Raw genomic sequence first — 23436 nt, 5'->3', positions numbered from 1 at the left:
GTCCAGTTTGGGCTCCCCCATACAAGAAGGAGATTGACATCCTGGATCAAGTCCAGCAGGTGCCACCAAGGGAGGCTGGAAAACATGACCTACAGGACAAGTCTGAGAGATCAGGCCTGTTCAGTTTGGAGAAGAGAGGGCTTGAAAGACCTTTTCATTGTCAACAACTTTTTGATCAGAGAATACAGAGAAAGTGGAGCCAGATTCTTCCAGGAAGTGTGTGGTGATACGACAAAAGGCAACAGAATAAGCTGGAACAAGCTGATCAGATATTAGGAAAAAAATTTTACTCTGACGGTAGCTAAATAGTGGAACAGGTCGCCTGGAGAAGTTGTGGAACCTCCATATTTGGAGGGGTTCAAGACTCAACTGGACACAGTCCTTGGCCACCTGATCTAATTAGTCCTGTTTTGAGCCAGCATCTGGACTAGATGGTATGAATATGATTCTATAATTCAATGATAACTCATTGTATTTTATAAATCTGTTCCCACTCTTGGTATCCAGTTACAAAGGGACAAATCATGAAATTCTTATGAAGAATAAGGTCTTACTCCTTATACAAAGTTTTGCTAACACTAATGGAGATAAATTAAATAATGCAAGAACTGGTTCCTAAAATTAATAAAATGTGGTGTCTATAACTCTAGTGAAAAGAACCAGTCACTCCTCATCAGGCTGCAACAAGTTTTCTAAAGCATCACTAACACTGTCAGCTGAACTCCCTACTAAAAACCAGCAGATTCAGTTTGTGAAAAGTGATTATGAAGTTTTACTAAAACATTAAAAATAGTAATGAAAAGCCGTGCTTCTAATGTTATAGCATCTACTCCCTACAAGCCAACAGAATGAAGACTACATTTTTCACTTATTTTTGTTTAAAAGTAAAGGGACATTAGGAGTGGCTGTGAAGGTTCTCATCTCCCCCTTCCTCATGTTTGTAGTGAACATCAGTGGAAATTACCAGATGACCCTGAGGAAAGAAGAACGTGTAAAATTACCTTACATTTCAGACGGACATATTCAGGGGTCAGTTCTCTGGGACTAGATCCCATAGTAACTCCCTCACCACGGCAGGAGACAGAAGTGGCTTCATGCCTCCTGAACTTTAGGGTAGGAATGGACTCTGATTAAAGTTAATAAAACTCTTCAAAAGGCTGAGCAGCACTTACTACAGAGACACTTGGGTTGCCTATAAGCCTTCCTAGAGAATCTAGAGAATGCTCAGAGCAGCAAGAACTCATGCACTCAATGCTCCTAATCCCTGCTGGGGGTAGCAGAGCTGTCCTTGTTGTGTCCCCATGCTGGCACACCCCAAAGGGCTAGTAGACCCTTGATAACCTACAACTGCTAGGAGTGGGGGGCAGAAGGCTCATTTCTGATCCAGAGTTTGGATTTTATATCTAGTGTATAGTTAAAGCTGTACTATAAGCAACATTTAGACCTACCCAACACAGAAACACAAACAAATGTGCAAGCCTGAAAAAGAAGCAATATTCTTTAACAAGAAATCGAGCTTTTTACCTGATTCATTTTTATTACAGGTCCAGTCAGGGTAGTGTCAGCCAAGTTAGGAAGAGGAAATCCTTTTCCTAGTTTATCTTTGGAAAGGACAAATATAAATGCATTTGAATGTAATCATAAAATGCACTTCAGAAGCATCTTTTTCAAGGACTCATTTTGTTTTGCATTTTCCCTTTAACCAACAGGCCTGTCCCTCCCAATGGAGCCATTATTCATACTTGCCAAAAAGAAAAAAATCCTGTGAAAAAGATGCATACAAACCTCTAACAAGTTCTGAGCTGTCTGACACTGGGATCTGACTGACTTCACTCCTCTCCAGATATCTGTCCCAAAAGATCTGGTTTCTGCTGTTTCCCACACTTGACTCATTTTCCATCTTCCTTTCATTTTCTTCTCTACCTGATCGTCTAGTCCTGTTGGTCCCGCTTATTCTCATCTATCTCTACTTTGCTGAATCAAGCCCAGCTCTATTCCTATTTGCTCTTCCAAACATCTAACTTTTGCACCCCTCACTTTCATTCTCTTACCCTTCATCTCACTTCCTCCCTCAGCAGTCTCCTCACCTCTGTTAACCTCATAAGCACCTTCTGTACTCTTCAACTTGCTTTTTTCCACCTTCACCTCTTTCTTCGTCATCCTCCTCTCTCTGCATCCCACTGAGTTGGTTGATTTTCTGCTTCGTCCTGCCTGTGGCAGCAGGTGAAGCGCAAAGGCAGAGGGAGGTGGTAAGGTCAGAGATGAAACCCCAAAGCCCCAAGATGCAAGTGTGCTTCTGCACTTCCCCAGCCTGGGCCATTCAATGGTCATGGCTTGACTTTGTGTCAGGACAAGACGCAAGGATGTCTCAGTTCCGCTGCCACGCTGCATCCAGGGAAAAGGAAACCCAAGCCCAGTGTTTGGAAGGGAGCTGAGACCTGCTCTGTCCCAGCCCCTGATCCAGGTGACTTAGGGACCAGGACTGAAGTCCAGCACAGAGTAGGCCTGTCCGGATGTAGCCAAATGGACAGAAAACCTCCCATATAACACAATCTTTAAAGCTGGGCACTCCCTTTTGGGGTTTCAGTCTTGTTTTCCCACCAGCTACGCTCCATAACTGGCTACAATCCTTACCATTGATTACTGGGATCACCGCACTCCGTAAAGTGTAAGACAGAAAATTCTCCACCAGTGACATCTGCTGTGGAGAGAAAGACACATTTGGTGATTATTGTCTGATGCCTATGGGATTGCAGCTTGACAGGGGAGATGGACGGTTAGAACTGGAGTCACATGCAAAAAGATCAGAACAGAGCTTGGTAGAGAAAATTTCAGGTAAAAAAGATATTCTTTTTTTTTTTGTTTTGCAGAACAATGTAAAATATGCATGTCAAAGAGGTGTCTATTTTTCTCATAATAAGGTAAAAAGAAGTTTTTTTGTTTGTTTTGTTGTTGTGTTGCTTCTTTTCTCTTTCTTTTTTCCTTTTCTCTTCCTTCTCTTTTCTCTTTTCTCTATTTTCCTTTTATTTTCTTTCTCTTTTCTTTTCTTTCTTTTCTCTTTTCTTCTCTTCTCTTCTCTTCTCTTTTCTTCTCTTTTCTTCTCTTCTCTTTTCTTCTCTTCTCTTTTCTTCTCTTTTCTTCTCTTTCTTCCCTTGCATGTTAAGTACCTGGATTGAACCTTGAATTTAGGAATGAAATCTGTTCAACCCTATTTCAGCTGCTAGGACTCAGGTCTTAGAAGTGAACTGTTCTCTGGGTGGCAAGAACTGCCCTGTCCTGGTGCTGTCTCATGCCACTGTGATTAACACCCTCCTCCCTTTACTTATATAGGTTGGGCTGAGCTGCTGCAGAGTCGCACTGACCATTTCTCAGTCTACAGTGAATGATCTAAGCAGTGGCATGGTGTTTCTTTTATTCCCTGTTTTTGACTCCCCTTTTTACGCTATTTGGTTGAAGTGATTCAAGATAATTCCTAAAACTGAGCTTAAGCCTGGGTTTGTATTCACTCCAACTGCTATGCCTACTCCATCCAGCTGTGAATTCAGGCTGGCTGTCAGAAACAGCCAGAAGAGGTGTCAGCCCCATGCCTGCCTTTGTGCTGCCGGACAGAGAAGAGAGCAGAATGATGACTTGCTAGGTCATGCAGACCCAGGCGGACATTTCTCTTTGTTTCAATTAATGTTGCAGGGTTATTAACTTCCCAATATTTGGAGCCTCTGATGAGAAAAAAACCCCAACACTCCAAGAGGCATTTCCTGTTACTAGAAAAGAAAAAGCAGAGAATATACTATTTCAAAACAGAAAGAGCAGTGGCAGATGATACCCCCAAGACAGACCAAGAACTGTCCAGCAACAAGTTCAGGTGAGTTTCTTTTATCCTTGAAGGGCTCAGCTAACTTTTCTAGGCATCAAAACCATCAACTTACATCAGAGAAGCCAGGAGTGGAGTGCAGCAGGGAGAACTGGAGCCTGAGGAAAAGAAATAAAAGAGGATTCACTAGAAAGGATGAAGGCACAAGTTTTGCACCCTGATTGAAGATTTACTTGTGGAATTTCATACCGATTTCCTGCTGATTCACATATTCATATTTGCCAAATACTCTTTGATTCCCAACAGCTTTTAATCAAAACTGGCAAAATTACACATGAATTCTAGAATCACTGGGATCTTTCTGATACTAATCTCTTCCTAAAGTCGCGTGTAGCCCTGGGCTGTGACTATTAAGACTTGGGAAATTAAATTCTTCTGGAATTTCTGCTTCCTGCAATGGCTGAACTACACTTTCCTCAAATGTTCATGATGGTTTGAATCAACTCATATCCATTCCTAACCATTATGATTTCCTAACTTTTTCCACTGATGCCTGTATGCATCATCAGATCACTGTAAGTATAATCCCAGGGAAATACAACATTTTGAAGAACAGGAGGACACACTATTGTGTCAAATGCTCTGAGTGGCACCATTACTTCTTAAACTTATACTGACAGGCTCTGATCACTCTAAGTCCTCTTTTCCTGTTAAAAAGTTCCAGTGACCAAAACTAAGACAAGGTTGCTCAAATTTTTCTTTAATGAAAATGTAATAGGTTAAAAAATATTATATATTCTGGAATTCTGTCCCAGTATAAAGCACAAACACTGGTGTTGGCTGCATGCTGGAAAGTCTGTGCCTCTACCCACCTGGTACATTTAGGGAGAAAGGGGCTGTAAACTCAGCCCAGATCGAAGTGCAAATAAAATCTGTTTTAAGACAGTTGAGAACACCATAACTGTAGGTAACCACAAAACCAAAATGATCTAAGCAAAATCTAGAAAGCTCTGAGCTTTGCTTCAAACTACACCTTTCTCGTCTCATTTGTTTGATGGCACGGTGCCTGCTGTTGCATTACGTGCTATGTGGTCTCACTTTTCCCTTCCCCTCACGTGAAGGCACACAGAGAGCAAGTTACAGCAGCCAAGGCAGTGTTTGCACTCTGCAGTTCTGTTTCTGATGCTCAGACATGGCATAGCAACAACATTTAGAGTGTCTCGAATAAACTACTGAACTTCATTCTCCAACATCAGCACAGACTGAACCAGATGCCTTTAAGATAACCAATAAACTGAACACTGTCATCTGGAAAGGTATTTAACCTATGGAAAAGGGTAGTATCACGTTGCACAAGAGACATGGTTGTGCCACAGTATTATTATATTTCATCTGCAAGATTTAGGCCAACCAGTCAAAAGTATCTTAGAGCCCCTGTGAGAAAGAAGGCAACTAATTTTCTTTTTCTCATGGTGAAACAAGCACTGTCAGGCTGACGCAATGAAGTTCTGTCATGTCCTAATGTTGGGATCATAAATGTTGCTCTCTGAATTTTCCTTGGTTACCTCTTCAGAAGTAATGAGATAATCAACTTCTGTTTGGTTATTGTCAAATTGGCTCTGGTACTGGCTGTCTGCAGGGAAAAAAACAAAACAGTCTTCTGTGACTGTATCCACAGATAGATACTGTCTTAGATACAGGCACAAATGAAATTGCTTTTGTGATTGGAAACACAATGTCTAAACTTTAATTTGGTCAATACATGTAGATAGTGAAATAATTTGTGAATTTGCTGCTTTCTGCCAGCAACTGAGATTGCATGAGCAAACTGATAATACTGCCCTGATTGCATCCTTATCATTAGGACCATTTAAGTCCTTGCATAGCTCACATAATTGGTTCACTTTCAACCTAATGAAAAGATGTCTGGGGACACACTGAACTATTTTGTAACAAATGAATTAGGAAGACTAAGTATCAGATAATCATATTTTTATATAACACAATTAATTATTGAATAATCACTCAACCTCCCGCACGGAAAAAAGGGCTTTCATAAGTAGTTCTCTGCACCTGCCTGTTAAATTCTACAGTATGTGGTGCATGTTTGCTCCCTGTGAAATACAACAGAACGGTACGCATATTTGTGGCAGACCAGTATATACTATTTTTATGCTGATCTCTACGGTTTTCAAAGGATTTGGAAGATTACTGTGTGATTTGTTCAGCCTCCAGCACTGAATGTTATTTTCTAGCTCATGTTACTTACTAGATTCCCCGTAAAGATGTACTGGGTGGTTGAATTTGGCAGAACAGCAAACACGTCTACGCAGCCAGTGATCTGCAGGATGCATCTGTCTGCATTTAAACTGATGGCAGGTGGTGATGTAGCCACCAGATTCACCAGCACCAGGCACACTGGTAGGTAACTCAGAGCAATCTGTGGAATTACAAAGAGGGGAAAAAATATTGAATGCAGAGTAAAGCTTTTCTTAAGCTACAGTTTCTGTGCTTGCATCATAATCAGGTACTATATACCAATCCTCAGTTAACCTATACTGAAAATACTTCATTTTAATTACGCCAACTGAAATGACGAAATTAGCATTGCATATACTCTGAGTTTCAGAAACCATAAAACAAATGATTACATTTTAGACCCACTGATATTGAACATATATAGAGAAATAATTTAAAGGTTGGTCCTGAAAAATGTATTTCAAGAGGAGAGGATTAGCACTGCATGTTAAAGACATGAGGGAAATGAGTGATTCCAGTAAAACAAAAAAAAATTACCCTGAGAATATAAAGAATTTGGAAAAGAGGCAGCCTTCCAAAAGAGTAAATCTTTTGAAAAATAGAGAAACTCCTAGAGGACAAAATTTTAGTTTGCAATGCAACAGATTCAAAATTTCATAGTTTTATAATAAATGTTGCCATATTAGGGATTTTTAAAGCATCTCATAGTATCTTAATTTCTTGCATCATGTTTATAAACTTAGCTCCTCGTGATTGTTACTTCCCATTGTATATAATCTCCAGTAGTCATAAATCAGGTATCTCTGCATAGAGAAATCAGGCTGCCAACAGGAGAGATACCATTGCCTTGAACAGGAATAAGAGGAGACTGATCTCACAGATGTCTACCAATTAAGTCTTTGTTACTGTTTCAGAGACTGAGAGCAAATCCTGCACTTCGAGGGGTAGAGAATGACTAAAGCGTAGTGTGATATAGTTAGGAAGAACATAGAGTTATGATGGGGTAGACATGTATGTTTGAATGTTTCATTAATCATAAACCAGCTTAATTTCCTTGTCTTCTCCAAACTTTTGCAAATGAGCTAGTACACAGATAGTATCCATACAGAACATTGGCTATTGCTCTTTCTTAAAAGGTCTTTACAAGTAAAAGTACCCACCTTAGGAAAAAGACCTTTGAATAAGGCGGTATTTGGGTTGAAAGTAGTAGCAAGCTGTAAACAAATGAAATAAATTATATCAATATATCAGCCTGAAAATGAGGTTTTCCTTGGGAAAAAACCCCATATCCTGTTTACTTTAGTTTTAGATAATCCATCCATGTTTTAATTTAGTATTTCCTTGCCCCAGAATGATTCCTAGGGAACACACAGTGCTCTGCGGGTCAGAAGAGAGATAGATTTCTCATGGACATGTTTCAGAAGCACATACCAGTGAACAAGCATTATTCTCTGAAAGAAGAGCCATGGCATCCTGCTCACTTCCTGCCTTCGGGACTTTCTTAGATGAAATACACTGAATCTGTCAGAGGCAGGACTCAAAAATCTCATTTGCCCTTTTGCTGCCGACCACTGTGATGACGTTTCTCAGTGCCATTTGTGTCACCATTTTTTATAAAGACTCTCTTAGCACTGTTTCAGTTAGCAAAACTTCTTGGAAACTAATGCCAGTGTGGAAACAGCATCTCTGAGAGAAGTCTTGTATATTCTTTGCCCACAGCTGAAAGCTTAGTTTCCTTGTATCTGCTTCTTCCCTCATTCTGCTGCTTGGTTAAGTCCGAAGGCTTGTTGTAGCTCTCAACACAGCAAATACATTTATTGTGGGCCTCTATGCAGCAGACTGTGGCTTCAGTACAATTTTTCTTGTCTCGCCCTTTCCTTTCCTGTGTGGAATCCATGCAGAGAAAGCTCTTTTTCATTCTTTCTGCCACTGCTTGCATGCCAGCACTGTGATGTTCATATCTGTCATTCCTTGCCCAGAGCTGCCACGAAGTTCATGCTTAGGTCTGAGGAAGGCTTTGACTATTTAAAATGATGACATCCAGAATGAATGTCATGAATCCCTCCTACAAGTAGTAGAAGTGTGACTCAAATCTGTGTGAAATGGCAAACACTGTGTGTTATTCTCCTTTGCCGATTATCCATACTGCTGATAGCTGTAATTCTACTACATGCAAATTATACTCACCTCTTTGGATATGGTGATGTTAAAGGCCCCTGCTCTGTAGTAAGCCAGTGAAGCACATTTAAGAAAATAACTGGAGACTCCCAGGTATAGCATGGAATCACCCTGGTTTGGGAGAGCAAACGGAGCTGGCACAAAGGGAGGGTCTGTGTGATTTCCTACTGGATAGACTGCGCCCTGCAAAGAGTCATTATCATGTATTTCTAGTTGTACACATTCCTATCTGTCAGAATGCATTAGCAGTGGTTGAACAGAAAGAATTCTTCCTAACATGAAGAAAATCTTGACATTAAAGAAAACCTAAAGTAAGCAGGTAAGTTTGTGATATGCCCTGAAAATCAGCAAATTCAGGCCCTTTTGGAAAAATACAGGAATCACAGAGAAAATCTGGCCTCCATTCTTACAAAGTTTGAATTTGAGCATTCAAGTGACTATTCTGTACTGCAGCTATGAGAAACCCAAAAAAATCCTCTGGGCCACAGTTTCCTTTCTCTTGTGGCAAAGACACATTTGGTAACTCAATTCTAAGGGTGACATTTCAAGAAAATCTTCAGGCATACTCAAAAAGCACTGGAAGTTGCTTAGGACAGAGACACAAAGGAGTCTTTTATACCACCTAATGTTTAGTCCTGGACCAGCTGCCAGTCCTCCAAGACCTAGTCTGGGTGCTGCACAGGTGTGGGACCTTGGTTCACTTATACTAAGAAAATAATTCTTAAAATGTGAGAAGGTATGTGAGCATAGGCCATGTAAGAGAAGAAAAGTAAAAACAGACGATAAGTAGTGTCATTACTGACACTGTAATGGTTAGTAGCTGAAAGATTCAACAGGAAAAACACTGACAAGGAAAGAAAGAACAAAGTTGAGAGAGCTGGAAGATGGCAATTCATAACCATCAAGAATCAGCCTGTTCCATGGAGCACTGGAGACCAGTAACTTCCTTAACTGATTAATAACTGATATACAAAGACTCATCCAGTATCCCATTGGGGTGTCTGCATGACAGCTTAGCCTTTTAAGTTCTAGTTAGCTATAGTAGCTGATAAATAATTGCCTAGTACTTTAAAGCTATGTATATCCTGCTTGCAGAATGTTTTTGCGGGCAGTAAAGTTGCCTGAACAAAATAACCAAGAGGGAGGGTTTCAGCCACAGCTCTAGCACATCTTTCTTAACTGAAGTCAGTTCTGAGAGCCATGGAGATGCTCTGAATTACAAGGACTGTTGAAGCCGCTGGAAAAGCTGAGTATTGCTGAGATATCTCTTGCCAGCAAAGGTGAAAAATGGTTTAAAAAAGCAACTGCTTTGTCATGCTCAAGGACTGTCTGTGACAAGTCTTTTTTTTGGGTGTGGCCTATATATACAAGGTGCTGAATGACCTCAAAACAAATACTTTGGATTGCAATTACATTGGTAGTCCTCATGGATTATGAAGCAGCAGTAATAGTCGATGATCAAGCAGCAGTGGAAGAGCTGTGGATCTAAAGAACACTTTTATGCTGTTTATAAAGCACCTCTGAAGGGTCTCAACTCTGAAATAATTTAATTCCAAATAATAGCTTTCATTAATTAACAAATGCAATTAATTTACTAAAACAACAATCGACCAAAATGTCTGAGTGTCTTATTGCTTTTTAATGAAATATTGGAGAGACCGAGTAAGACTGTAGTGAAAGAAAATGAATCAACACAAAATAGAATCAGAAAAGTCTTAGAAAGACTGATATTAAAGACAAATTACCTTCAAATCCAAGTTCATGTGTGATTTGAAGACTGCTGGAGAACTAACTAGGGAATAGTCTATTTGTGCAAAGGCATCAATCTGGTTTAAGACTAAAAGAATGATGGACAAAACAAAACAGCTGTTATTATAAAAACAAGTCACAAACAGTTTCGGTTTAATTAAAGGCAAACACATTATAGAAATGATGAATCCGAAGAAGAGGGATGGTGGGAGAAGGAAGAAGAAAACAAAAAAAATTGTTATAAGGGTAAAAGTGAGAGTATTCCACCTGAAAAATTCACCAATTCCTCCTGGTTTACGCCTTATTCTATTGTTCACAATGAGTATCTAGGGCAGAGTTCCTGTTTTTGTTATGTGTTTGCACTCATATATGATTACTGAAATACCGGCAAATCCTACTAAATACTTTGGAAGATGACATTAGCACATTTTCACACATATCAGTGTTGAAGACAAGGGATGTTTGTTCACAACAATAGAGGGCACTTTATCAATATGATTGAAGACTTTTTCTGAAAGGTGCTCGCATGCAGCTTCAGTCTGATTTGTTATTTTTGATCACACTGTAAAGTCTGTTCACACTGTATAAAAATCAGATGGGTTTAAAGAGAAATGGTGAATTCACACAGAGATTGTGAACTCAATATAACAGAGCAGGTTGCAGAGCCCTTGAGCATCAAGTGTTTAGGTATGTGCTGCATAAGAACATATTCTTGATGACTACGTTTTCCAGTAATATTTGCCACTGCCTGGCACATGGCAGGTATAGGCCATTTTAGGAAAAAGAACAGTCTACTTACTCTGCTTCTGAACAGAATAGCAAATAACAGAAATATCTGCAATGCAATGTGAAGAGTGGGAATAAACTCTCTGATCTCAATTATATGACTTAGGTGAATTAAGTAAATTTGCACTGTCAAAGACTACAAATATTCTTATCCCTGGAAAAAAACACCACCAACTGAAAAAGGAAAAATGAATAAATAAAAGCTGTGAGATTTATTATAGAAGTTAAAATCTTATATATAAGTATCTACTTTTTGGACACAGATATCTATTGTCTTCATGCCTCTGCAAGAGTGACACAGGAATTGTTATTGGTGTGAAGGGAAACATGCTTAGTGTGACACTGTCTTCCTGCAGCATCATGTTATCTCACTGAACAAGTTCAAAACAAGATATACTAAGCTTATGAGATCTTACAGGGATGTTTGCTATCTCAGGTTTTCTTATGTCCACAGTATCAAGAGCACAAAGGATCAGCATGAAAATATTAATCTCAAAAATCTAAGGAAATAACACACATCACCGACAGCAGACTGAAAGAAACAGGTGACCCGCTATGGATACAAAAGGAATCTGAATATTGTATATAAGGTGCATGTAAGAGATTTCTAGGGTGGACTCTGTAATAGGATATGGTACAGAACAATGTCTATATTTTTATCCCTTTTTTGTTTTTTGTACTGTGAACACAGGAATGGTTTGGCATCTAATAAAAAAGGCTACAATTTGAGCAATATGAAAATTACTTAACAAAAAGCTGTTATCAACAACTCACCCTTACGGTTTTTTAGGTGTGCATCCATGATTTGGATTTTGTGTTTGATATTTATGCAGAGCTATATGAAAAGAGAGACAAATCAGTAATGTAAGTGCTGTATTTCATCTCCTCTCTTCACTAGCTGAAACCACCTTTGCAAACTTACATTTTTATCCAATTTGATGTGAATGAGCTTCTCAAGATAACCAGACAGAAAGCTGTAGATCCAGCTGGAGGAAAGGAAATGAACACAATTACTTTTTAGCATGGATTGAAATATTTGAAATACAAAATCTGGCAGACTGGGACGTCAATGTCATTTATATTAATGAGATGTGAATGCAGCGATATTGGTAGACTGTGCAGTTGACTTTTTATTAATTTGTGTGTCTCAGACAAATCCTAGGGGTTCTCAGTCTCTACTTAGATGGCAATCTGCAAAGTAGTGAATGTTCATGTTAACGTGCTGATAAACAATACTCAATCAGCCACATTTTGTCCTTCAGTAAGACAAAAAAATTCTAGAAAATAAAAATGAGAACTACAAGCATTGTTTCATGCTCTCTTTTGGAAGTTTTACTCTGAAATTGTAGGTCAGCTTGTCAAAAGGCATAATCAGTCTAGACCACCTTCATAGCTGCAAACCTCTATTTGCAATCTTGTATTTTTTTAATATGCCTAAATGGCATTTTTTTCATATGCAGTATGTTTAGTCAGCTCATTTGTTGGCATATGCACAAAGACGTGTAGATTAACTGCACTTCACACACGCAGCAAAGGAGGCTGGTTTTGAAAATAGACCTTTAAAAATCTGTTTTCATAGCCTTCAGTAGTTGGTCCTTACTTGTATCCTGTAACTGGATCCCTAAAACTCAAAATTTGAAAAGTGACCCTTCTGCTACAAACCCTGCTATTTCCCACAGAGTAATTAGAAAATCTACTGTACATACCTAGATTCTCCATTTAACTTGACTTTTATGCTACTAATGCTCATCTGGCAATTGTGTAGCAGCACGGACAAGTGGCCTGTGCTGTCCCTTGACACATTGAAGATAACTGCAATAAACAGTCCTGAGATGGACACGGTTATGTCTCCTTGGTCTTCGCTGCTCGGAGAAAAAAAACCAACCTCAGTCAAGGAAACATCTGCTTTAAGGGAAAAATTTAAAAAACTACCTGTAAATCAAGCTTGAAAGGACTTTTTGCTTCTATTATCTAGAATGGAGAATCGGTTTACTAGGGATTAAAGCAGATTAGGGACACGCATGGTATTAAAAAACAGATTATGTGTGTGAGTTTCCAGGACATGAATTTTCCACTGTTGTGCAGGATTTAACAAGTTTGCAAAACCATGACAATTCCACAGCAACACAAGACATTCCAGTCCTTCATCACAGATCACCCTGAAGGCCTCTGGGACTGCAGCAGCAGAAGCCAGTTAGCTAATACATCTGTAACCTGGTGTTTCTCAACTTCGCAGTTGTTCACTTTCCTCTTTCCTGTAACAATTTCCAATAACCTCGTAAAATGTACACATTCCTCCATTCTTTGTCCTGCCCCAAACCCGTTCATTCTGTCTCCTTTCTGTAAAAAACCCTTCTAAGACCCCAACAAGAATATCCTTATACGTAAATTCCAGCAAATTTAGGTATTATGAATTGTAGGAAGCTGTAGACCAACCAAGCAGGATACAGAGAGCTGAATGGATGTTAGAATACTGTTATAAAAACCGCATTTGATGTAACAGAACTGGCACTGAAAGCATCACTTTTCACCCCTTCACCCTGACTACTCAGGTTTCTTTTCCCAGGCATTACTACAGTGGCTGCACCACACTACAGAGAAAGAGCCCAGCCAATATGAAGCTCAAACCATGAGTCTCTCAGCTCTCCTCTTTATTTTTCAAGCTAGGGGAAAGAAGTCGTAATCCCAAACGATTCATCTTAACCAAACCACAAACCACAGACTACTCCTAACCAAACCAGTGAGTAGTATGTCCTGTCACAAAGTCCCTCCCACCACCACTACCATTTTCAACCCCACCTTTTGGTCCGTATATGTGCATTAAGCGGCTATCTAGAGGAAGCACCACCCTTCAGACCCTCATTTTCCAGTCCCTAAACAAACACTCACCCCAGAAGCCATTAGGAAAAACAGAATCACAGAATGTTAGGGATTGGAAGGGACCTCGAAAGATCATCTAGTCCAATCCTCCTGCCGGAGCAGGAACACCTGGATGAGGTTACACAGGAATGTGTCCAGGCGGGTTTTGAATGTCTCCAGAGAAGGAGACTCCATGACCTCCCTGGGCAGCCTGTTCCAGGCTCTGTCACCCTACTGAGAAGAAGTTTCTTCTCATATTTAAGTGGAACCGCCTGTGTTCCAGTTTATACCCATTGCTCCTTGTCCTATCGTTGGGTGTCACCAAGAAGAGCCTGGCTCCATTCTCCTGACACTCACCCTTTACATATTTATAAACATTAATGAGGTCACCCCTCAGTCTCCTCTTCTCCAAGCTAAAGAGACCCAGCTCCCTCAGCCTTTCCTCATAAGGGAGATGCTCCACTCCATCATCTTTGTGGCTCTGCACCCCAGGAGGGTTGTGCAGCAATGGGACAGGTTAGTTGGAGAGCTTGTGGCATCACCATCCTTGGCTAAACACCACCACTAGACAGTTGACCTGGTTTTGTCTGGTGACTGCTCTGTTTTGAGCAGGAAGCTGGACAAAATGACTTCCAGAGATCCTTCCAACCTAGGTTTACCCGTACTTCAGTGAGAAGGACCATTGCAAAAGGATCTCAGCCCTCCTCCTCCCTTTTTGGGCAGCTTAGGAGATGAGGAGAAGCCCAGCTACTTAGGTCCTCTGTTCCTGCATCCTTATATCAGCTCTTCTTCAGGAGGAATCCTGATTCACTGAGGCATGGTCTCAGCTCCAGGCCTCCAGGAGCAAAGGGCCTGCCAGGAGATTTTGTGACTGCCAGAGTGCTCTGGGACACAGTGGAGAGGAGGGCTACAGTCAGAGCTGGAAATGCAGGGATAACACTATCACAACTCAAAAGCTGTGATAAGACCCCTCTTACTGACCCTGGAAACAGCCCAGGAGGGGCTGTCAACGGTCTCTCTTGGAAAGCTCATTTTCAGCTGGCCCCGCTTAGTCTGCTATGCTGAAAGCAACAGGTAGGACTAAGGAACGGATGAGATGAAGAGTAGGGCATATTCTGGATCTGTCTAAACCTACAGCCACTCAAAACATCACATCGAACAGAGCAGCACAGATTGTTCCTGCTCGCCCTCAAAAAGGCAAGAAAAACCCTTAACCCCCTAAACTCCATCAAAACTAGCTTTGACCATCTCCACTATGATCTGCTCCCCCAAATCCTGCATACAAGCTCCCTGTCTCCCTTGCTGTCTGTTAAGTCTTGGGAGTTTTATACATCTGCGGTCTCTCCAGATTACGCCCAGGTCCTTATCCTTCAGCAAGAGGGAGAGGTGTTTGGGAACGACTGTTTTGCCCTGCTGAACACAGTATCCTTTTCCTAACAATATTGGTATGACAGAAGGAACAACACACAGGTTATGGGCACAGTGACAGCAGTTTCCAGCCACCAGTACGGAGACAAAATGCAGAACTGCATGTCTGTGCTCTTTTGAGAAACTGTGAAACTTGCAGCCTGGTGTGGTGATCCATCTTGCTGTACTATCTGGCTTGCAAATCTCTGGCTTGCAAATCTCAATGCCTACTGCTGTTACCAGTTACTTCATTAACCCAAATTGTAGAGATCAGCACCTTGCAAACTCTTCTGATATCCCAGAAGTTTTAGCCCTCCAGCCCCCAAGAAAATCTAGAATATTATACTAAAATTCTATAGCAAAAATGCTGAGATAAAAAAGTGGAAAAATCAGTATGCAATCATGCCATTAAAGACAATCTGATACTGCACAGGCTCATGAAGCTAAGTCAGTTTTTGATAGCGAGTCAAATTCCGGAGTTTTCAACGTTCTGAATGTTCGGTGTTGTGACAGTGCCCTTCCTTTATTAGGAGAACTTTGGAAGAGTATATACACTGTACCAGCAAATAGATAATTAGCTGTAGAGTCAACCTTCCAGTTATACTGTGCAAAGAAAGTAACAAATGTGGCCATTGCAAACTCTGTGGTCCTGAATATTCATGTAATATCATGTAATAAAGAGTCTGGACAAATTGAGCATGCTAACAGATGTCTGACCAGATACTTCCCGAAGGGAAAACTTGTGGGGTAGAATAATTTAAAAAAGAAAAAAAACCCCAACAAACAAACAAAACCAAACCCTCCACAAACAACAAACAAACAACAAACCCAACCAAACAAATGAACAAAATCGACAAACAAAAAAAATCCCCAAACCGCAAAACATTAGTTGGCAGAGGATGTTTCCTTCTTTAGAAGTTTATTCAAATAGATTGTTGTTAAATTATAAAGGATATCTAACCCGAAAAATAATAATTACCAACTAGATTTCTGATTTTCATTAGCAATCCTTCTCCCAGAGCTGCCCCCTGCACCTTCATCGCACTGTACAATACTTACAGCAGCCATGTGTTCATTCTCCAGTCTGCACTGATGGTAGCAGAAGCATTTGCCACTGACAGACTAATGCCAGTGCCAGGAATAAAGGAAGCAGAAGTTTCTGGGAAATCTACAGCATTAATTCTGAGCCTACAGGATACAGAAAGGGGGATATTAGAATGCACGTCAAAAGAGTAAAAAGGACTTCTGATCACTGAAACCCCTTCTGTTATAAAAGGCAAAGTCTATGCTTTGGTAAAGGAATTTCTCAGAAATTACTGACCATAGTATATTTTAGGACAGACAGACACCTGTACCATTACACTTAGTAGAATCCTTGGAAAAAGAATCCTTGATATCTGCTCAGGGAAAAAAGGATGCCTGGCCAAAACAAAAACCTCTCCTTGGGAGAAAAACTAGTTAAAGTGAAACGTGCTTGCTCGGGGAAAAAAAGTGTGTGTTAAACCCAGATGCTACATCTATAAAAAAATCCAGGTTGTCTGAATGCTAGCATTTGCTGAAGTACATCGAAGTTTCTCTTTCCCCATTCTGTATTCCCTGCCCTACCTCAGCAAAAGGCTCTGGGGAGGATTCATTTTTCTAAACAAAATCTTACTTGAAGATTTCCCTGCCAAAACAAAGGTTTCTGATCCTCAAAGACATTGTCTTGCAAATGGGTGTGTTGAATTGAGTTGAATATTATAAAGATATCAGCTGTAATCTTATCATGTAGTACACATTCCTCATTGTTTCCTGATATCTGGCAGAGATCTCTGAAACAAATGCCTTTAATCTACTTTCCCCAGGGCAGAAGGCACCAGCTACTTTTAGTTAAAATGATCATAATTTTCCAATAACATCTTGGGAAGTAAGGCTGCCTTTAGTAATCTTGTTTGCAGTGAGCTAAAATCAGATTATCCACTGGGAAGATGGCCAATTTCAAGAGCTATGGTTGGGAGAATGAACTGCGGTCTTGAAGATCATGTAATAATTTAGGTTGGGATGGGACCTCGGGAGATTTTGTTTCAACCCCCTACTCAAAGCTGGGCCAAGTCAGGCCCTGCCTACTCGATTCTTGAACACCTCCAAGGTGGAGATTCCCCAGCCTCTTTGGGCCCTTGTTCTGGTGCTCCCAAGAACTTTTTCCTAACTTCTAATGGGAACTTTTCTTGATGTAACTTACATCTGTTGCCCATTATCCTTTCCCTGTGCACCTCCAGGAAGAAGCTGGCTCCATATTTCCTATAATCACCACCCAGCACATAGTGGAAGACATGCAGTAAGACACATACACCTCTACCCCCATAGTGTCTTCATTTCTAGCCTGTCCAAACACAGCTCCCTCAGATGTAGGGAATTAAAGTCACAAGGATAGTATAAGACAGTGAAGCATGCCAGAAATCAGGCTATTTGGAAAATATTAGGTATAGACAAAGGATGCAGGCCCTATCCAGCAGAAAGTACATGAAATCTCTCAGATTGGTATTTCTTGCTCTGGGTAATTTGTAAAGAAAATGAAGTAAAATGCTACTGAGCAGCAGAGTTTGGCTCAATAGTAACATTCAAACACCAGAAGTTTCTGGTTTTTTCTTTATAGCCTATCAGAAGATGGGGTTGAAGGCTGTAGAAAAACCTCCTTTTCTATTTGTCTCCTTATTTGGAGAAATTGTAGGAAACTCTGTAAGACTGTTTTTCTAATGGCTGCTCCTGGTATGATGATTTTCCTCAGCAGGAAATAGGTGGCAATCCTTATCCAATCAAAATGCTGATCTACCATTGTAAATCCATCCCAAAAGATTCTGTAAAAGTCATCTTCCTGCCATGTCAGCCCAGATATACCATCCACCTGCAAACATTGTCATCTTATCCATAGCAGCAGACTTAATAACACCAATTCTGCCCTGTTTACCACCCATTTCTCCTGCTGTATCATAGCCGTGCTTACACCTGTCTTGCCTCAAACTCTAATACAAACGTAGTAAAAAACCAGCCAAGTTGCTCCTTCAGAAGCTTTCTAAAGCTCATCTCTGAGTGTGGTAGAAGGAAGTACTTAAAAAACAAATCAGTGTTTGAGCAGTGGGAACAGAGTTAGATGAACCATTAAAATTTTACACGGAACAAAAAAATGGCTGCAGAATTATTACTATGCAGTAATAATGAGCTGTTTCATCCTAAGATTTTGAAATGTTATTTCTTTTACTTACCTTGAAATGACATAGTTGACCTTAACAACTGAGAAATTCTCCTGCCCACTCCAGCTTGGGAAGGTCTCTCTCGATACTGCTTGTTTCAGGAGCTCCATCCCAATCCTCCTGCCTACAAGGGGACAGAAGAAAGCACACGCCTTGCAGACTGGATTCAGCCACCTAAAGGTCCAGATATACTGCCAAATAATTTAATCATCATTTTTAACACTGTTCTTGTAACGCTCTGACACTATGATCCTTACCTAGACCTCCTTCCAACTACTTCTATGCCCATTTGTAACTTCTGTTAGCCTCACATACAAATCGTTTAACCCAAGATCATGATCATCTGTTAGGATCATCTTGACTCTTGAGTTCTATTTCTTATTCTAGCACTCTTGTTGGGTTTCTGAAACTACTTCCTTCATTTCACTCACAATGTGGATAGCCTTGGGAAACACTTGGTCATCATCTTTACCTCAGATTGTCTCATAGCTCTTGAATGAAAAATCCAGTTAAGAAGTAGCAAGACAACTTCTATATGTAGTGTTTACTTAAGGAAAAAGTGTGATATATGCATCTGTCATGCTGGTATGTTAAATGCGGAACTATCTGGATTGTTGCTTGTGTACAGGAAGTTGTTTGTGGTTTAAAGACAATCCTTTTAAACATTTTCTTCCCCTTTCAGAGTACATAGGGTTTGCAACTGCACCTTATGCATCACACCATGCTGCTGATCTCTGATTTATTTCCTTCCCTTCTCTTCTCTCCTTGCTTTAAGGAATACCTGCTTTCTTGAATGCTTCAATGCCACTTGTGCATTGATAATGCACACAGACCCTGTCATCAACACACAGAACATCTTTAAATCCCAAATTCCTTGTGTCTTCCTCCTTTTTGCTCATCTGCTAAAACTTTAATACTGAATTATGTCCTGCTTTCAGGTATTTTTACCGTGAGTTTGTTTAGCTTTTGGCCTTACAGTTGCTGAACACAAAATATCTGTTTTTCTTCTCCCTCAGACTTCAGTGTATTAAAAAAGCAAAGAATTTAAATCAATGATAGCACTGGAATACTGTTTTTATAAAATGCATCTTTTATGAAGGAGAGGTAAGTTATGGTTCCCTGGGAATTCCTGCCTACGAAGCAAAATATGGGCTCTGACTGAAATAACTTAAAGCTCTGTCACAACTCTAAGGGAAGGCAGCCAGTGATCCCAGATGTAATTTCTCTCAAGGTTCTTGCGGCAGGCAAGGAGGGCGCAGGCAGGATCTATTGCCTCAGCCTTCAAATCTCATATTAAGGGAAAAGACATGACAGGCACCATGCTCTTCAAAATGAAGAAATACTTTTGGGAGGCACCCTGTTAATGTCTGTTGTTACTACTAATGCGGAGGTTTGCAAATTTTGTTTGCTCGGCACTTGAAGGCCATGCTGAATGTCATAAAAACTGCTGAGCTCATACTAAGAGATAGCAGGCTGAATTCTCATTTCTAACAGCATGAGAGATCCTTAGGGAGCAATTTATCCTGTGTGTCATAAAAAGATATGGAGATCATTTCTGGTTTGGGTGACTCATGTTTGCCCTGCACTTCTTAACTTCTCAAAAGCCCTTAAAACAATGCTTATACAGAGAAATAAGTGGACCTGATCCTTGCTTTCAGCTCAAAGGCATAAACCTTGAGCTTCTACTTTTCATCTCACAAGTCCATTGTTTACCTGTCAGCATGTTCAGTACATAAATGACGATTAATCCTTAGCATGACCCAACCTTTGTTGAATTTGTGCCTTGTTAACCTTTATTATTAATATTAATTCTGTAAACAACTGAAATTACACTGTGTGCCCTCCACACCCATGGATTAAGGTAAGAAACAGTAGAAATTAACATGAACAGAAAGAGTAAGGAAAATATATTGTGGAAACTGCTCATATTCTGTTAAAAGGCAGAATTATGGCAGACGGTTACTAGTTTTTTTTAAAGAATGGCATGTGCAGATGCTATCCCATGCCAAATGGAGGAATGAGTATAAAGGTGTACAGGTATGTGGCTGTTCCAAAATTGTAAGCCCTTTTCCAATTATGTCTTATTATCTTTAATTATGCCTAGCACTTTCAATCATATTTTTGACACTTTTAAAAAAGAAGCAATTATATGACCATCTCATTCTGATTCTAAGAAAGTGGAACAATATGAGGCACGTGGTAGAAACACTGTTGGACTGTAGGAGAATGCAATCACCAATGCAAGGATAAATTCACACCTGGGGTGCACAAAAAGGAAATAAGTGAAAGAAGAGACAAAGAGTGTTCCTGGTGTAAGGTGACAAAACAAATTTATTCTATTTCAATATTTAAGGAACTTGTTTCTACATTGCACCTTTTTAAGGAACTATATTCTGAGCATAGCATTTTTATAATAAATTAACTTCTGGCAGTGTTAGACATACCGTAGTCCAGCCCCTTCTGAGTAAGCCTCACTTTAAGACCAGGATTAGCCTCAAGTGGCACGGACAGCCAACACAGCAGGAAAGAATACCATGTCTTTAGCATCTTCTCACCTTTGTCACAGGGACCTGTTAACAACACTCGTGATGCAAATGTGATCATAAATGATGCATACCATGAGTTGCAAAAAATCTGTATCTATCACTTCTGTCAATGAAACTGGGACAAGGCTGGATAGTCAAGAGAGTCAATGATAGTCAATGATTTTATTGCACGAAGCAGTCAGTGTGGGAGCAGAAACAGATTTCTGATTACTTGGAGAACCCTTTGGCAGGCATTAGCTGTTGATGAGGCTGAATGGTTCTGCTCCACTACTCCGTGCTTTCCCCACTCCTGTGTCTTGGCTTGTTTATTTTAGTATCTGTCCTACCCCCCGCAGAGTGAACATGACAGAGCAATCCCAGCCAAGGAGGAGCAGGTCTGTCCTCCTATAGAACAATGCCCTTTTTATATACACACCCCCTAGGATATATTAGATTTGTGAGTCCAAAAGTTTTTAAACTAAGTCACCTGGTCTAATAAAATACAGTAGGCCTCCCTACACAACTTCCCTCGCTGTTACACACAAACCTCTGACAATCCAAATACTGATACGTGAGACTGACTAAATCAGGTCACATGAGAAGGCAACACAAGGGTAAATTCAAAGCTCAGGTGAGAATTACGTGGTGATCACACAGGCATAGAGAAGGGTGTCCTGGCATGAGCCTGCAGCACAGTGTCTTTGAGTGCAAAGTGAGACTGTGAGCTGCTGTGTGGTGGGACATAACCACACAACACAGCTTCACAAAAGCTGTGACAAATTATTTCTTTCTGATAAACTTTCTTAGTACAAAAGTAAGGTTTCTTTGTTTAAAATTCTCGCATTCATCCTGATTTTCACTACCATTGACAGCCACTGCTCAATTTCCTAGAAATAACAATACGGTTTCTCAAGACCACTTCAAGTCTTCTCAGTGCTGCATCAGGAAATTGTTTATTAGGGGGCTATGGTAACTTTACTCTGGCTTTACTACTGAAGGGAGTGGCACATCTTTTTATAACATATCTGATTGTGATCGTGGTACCTGCCCATGTACAAACCATGCTAATTAATCGTAGCAAAAAAGTCTTGCTAGTATCCCAGGTATTCCAGCCTATAAGATAATTCCTGGATTTCTAATAAGTACTTGGAAAATTCTGACAACTAATTCTATTATCTGCCAGAAAACATACAAATGCATTTAAACAAACAAACAAACACCCAACAACAAACTCCTTTGGTAGTCTTACTTCTGTGTTGGAATTAATATGATCAGGTCAGACTCTAAACAGTTGCAAATCCAAGATCTACCCAATACCTCATAAAATACTGCTCTTTGGTGGATTTATGAACTATACAACAGACAAAATGCACTATCAATATTGTCCTGATATCAGTTCTCTGAGGTAATCCTTACAGTTACCCTGAGACACTATGCAAGGAAAAGTGGCTTCAGGGAAAAAACATTCTGAAAGCATAATTCACATTATGACAAATTTTGAAAGTCTCCCCCTTAGTTGGTATTTCCATCTCTAGTTCTTATGCTTTTCTGGTTTTCTATACTTTAAGCAACTCAAAGTAAAGAATTCCTTTAAGGCAGCAATATTATATTAGGCAGAACAGACAGCTGGAGTCACATATCTTAAACTTTTTCCAAAAAATGTCCTAGCTTTTCTTGCAAACATGCCATGTTTTACCCTGATTATGAAGGGTCAATTAAAAGTCAATGTAAAACCAGATAGACAGATTTTTCTATCATTAAAGTATTCAGATATCTACTAGATATTTATCTAGCAGCATTGCTGGAAGCATCGGTGCAGGTGAAGTACCGCATTCTCATTGAATTTCATTCCCACTGAGGATCAGAAAACAGCAATCGTAGTCACTACTGTGCTTTGTAGTTAATAAGTTCTTGTTTGGCTCTTAAATGCATGCCAGGTAAGAAGATGAAAGAACAAGTAACTGAACTGCCATGGCAATAAAAGTCGGTATCATTTCATGCTGCTTTTTCAAACCAGCAAGCTTTACTTTTGCACTCTCAGGCTGATATTCTTGGTTTCATCAAAGCCCCAAGCTTCTGTCAGATGCTGGAATTGATTGTACAAGGTTAGTCAGATGACCGAGACAGAGACGGAAATTGTCAGCTGCCTGATAGTCTAAATCAAAGCTGCCAATTGCATTGTTGATGACAATGGATGGCAGACAAATTGCTCTGATTTTTATCTTCAGTAACTGAGCATGCATCAACCAATTCGTTGATGTAAATCACCCTCTTAATTCTTTTGTCTTCTCAGAGATAGTGCATTCAACTACTTTAAGTAGAGGAAAAAAGATGAAAAACTCCTTTGTTTCAGTCTGTGTACCTGTCTCACCCTAATGAAGTACTCTACTTACCAGTCTGCAGATACCACATTTGGTTTCTCCTTTGTGACCAGCCTGCAAAAACTTCAAATAAATTTTGCAATAAAGATTACAGCTGAAATCTACCTAAGACAGCTTCTGATGAAAAACAAAAAAGTCACTATCATTGTCTTGTACATATTTAACACAGCCATAAAAACACTCCTAAACTGACCAATCCCTGTAATAGAATAGAATATCTCTGAAAAAGATTTTTGTCCTTGTCTTGCCTC

The 23436-nt window shown here is 40.0% G+C and overlaps 1 protein-coding gene across 1 annotated transcript; it reads right to left on the bottom strand.

The window, feature by feature from the left end:
- Positions 1 to 895: 895 nt before the first annotated feature.
- Positions 896 to 23216, bottom strand: LOC135987490 (bactericidal permeability-increasing protein-like). The gene is made up of 16 exons (XM_065632480.1): positions 23198 to 23216; positions 20724 to 20849; positions 18292 to 18403; positions 16109 to 16237; positions 12490 to 12648; positions 11706 to 11769; positions 11558 to 11618; positions 9994 to 10085; positions 8258 to 8431; positions 7231 to 7284; positions 6081 to 6251; positions 5377 to 5444; positions 3927 to 3969; positions 2635 to 2701; positions 1525 to 1601; positions 896 to 973 (listed from the first exon to the last, which is right to left on the bottom strand). Exons 1-16 carry the CDS (start codon positions 23214 to 23216, stop codon positions 896 to 898), a joined length of 1494 nt encoding a protein of 497 aa, XP_065488552.1.
- Positions 23217 to 23436: the final 220 nt, after the last annotated feature.

This window comes from Caloenas nicobarica, chromosome 1 (assembly GCF_036013445.1).
Source record: "Caloenas nicobarica isolate bCalNic1 chromosome 1, bCalNic1.hap1, whole genome shotgun sequence".
Taxonomy (NCBI): domain Eukaryota; kingdom Metazoa; phylum Chordata; class Aves; order Columbiformes; family Columbidae; genus Caloenas; species Caloenas nicobarica.
The sequence above is the reverse complement of the archived record's forward strand: the minus strand, read 5'-3'. Positions and strand labels throughout refer to the sequence as shown.

Excerpts from the sequence above, each read along its gene's own strand:
- LOC135987490 (XM_065632480.1), bottom strand. Across the intron at positions 8,432-9,993 it reads ACATGAACTTGGATTTGAAG|GGCGCAGTCTATCCAGTAGG; the intron begins GTAATTTGTCTT and ends GACTCTTTGCAG. Across the intron at positions 6,252-7,230 it reads TCAAAGGTCTTTTTCCTAAG|ATTGCTCTGAGTTACCTACC; the intron begins GTGGGTACTTTT and ends GTAATTCCACAG.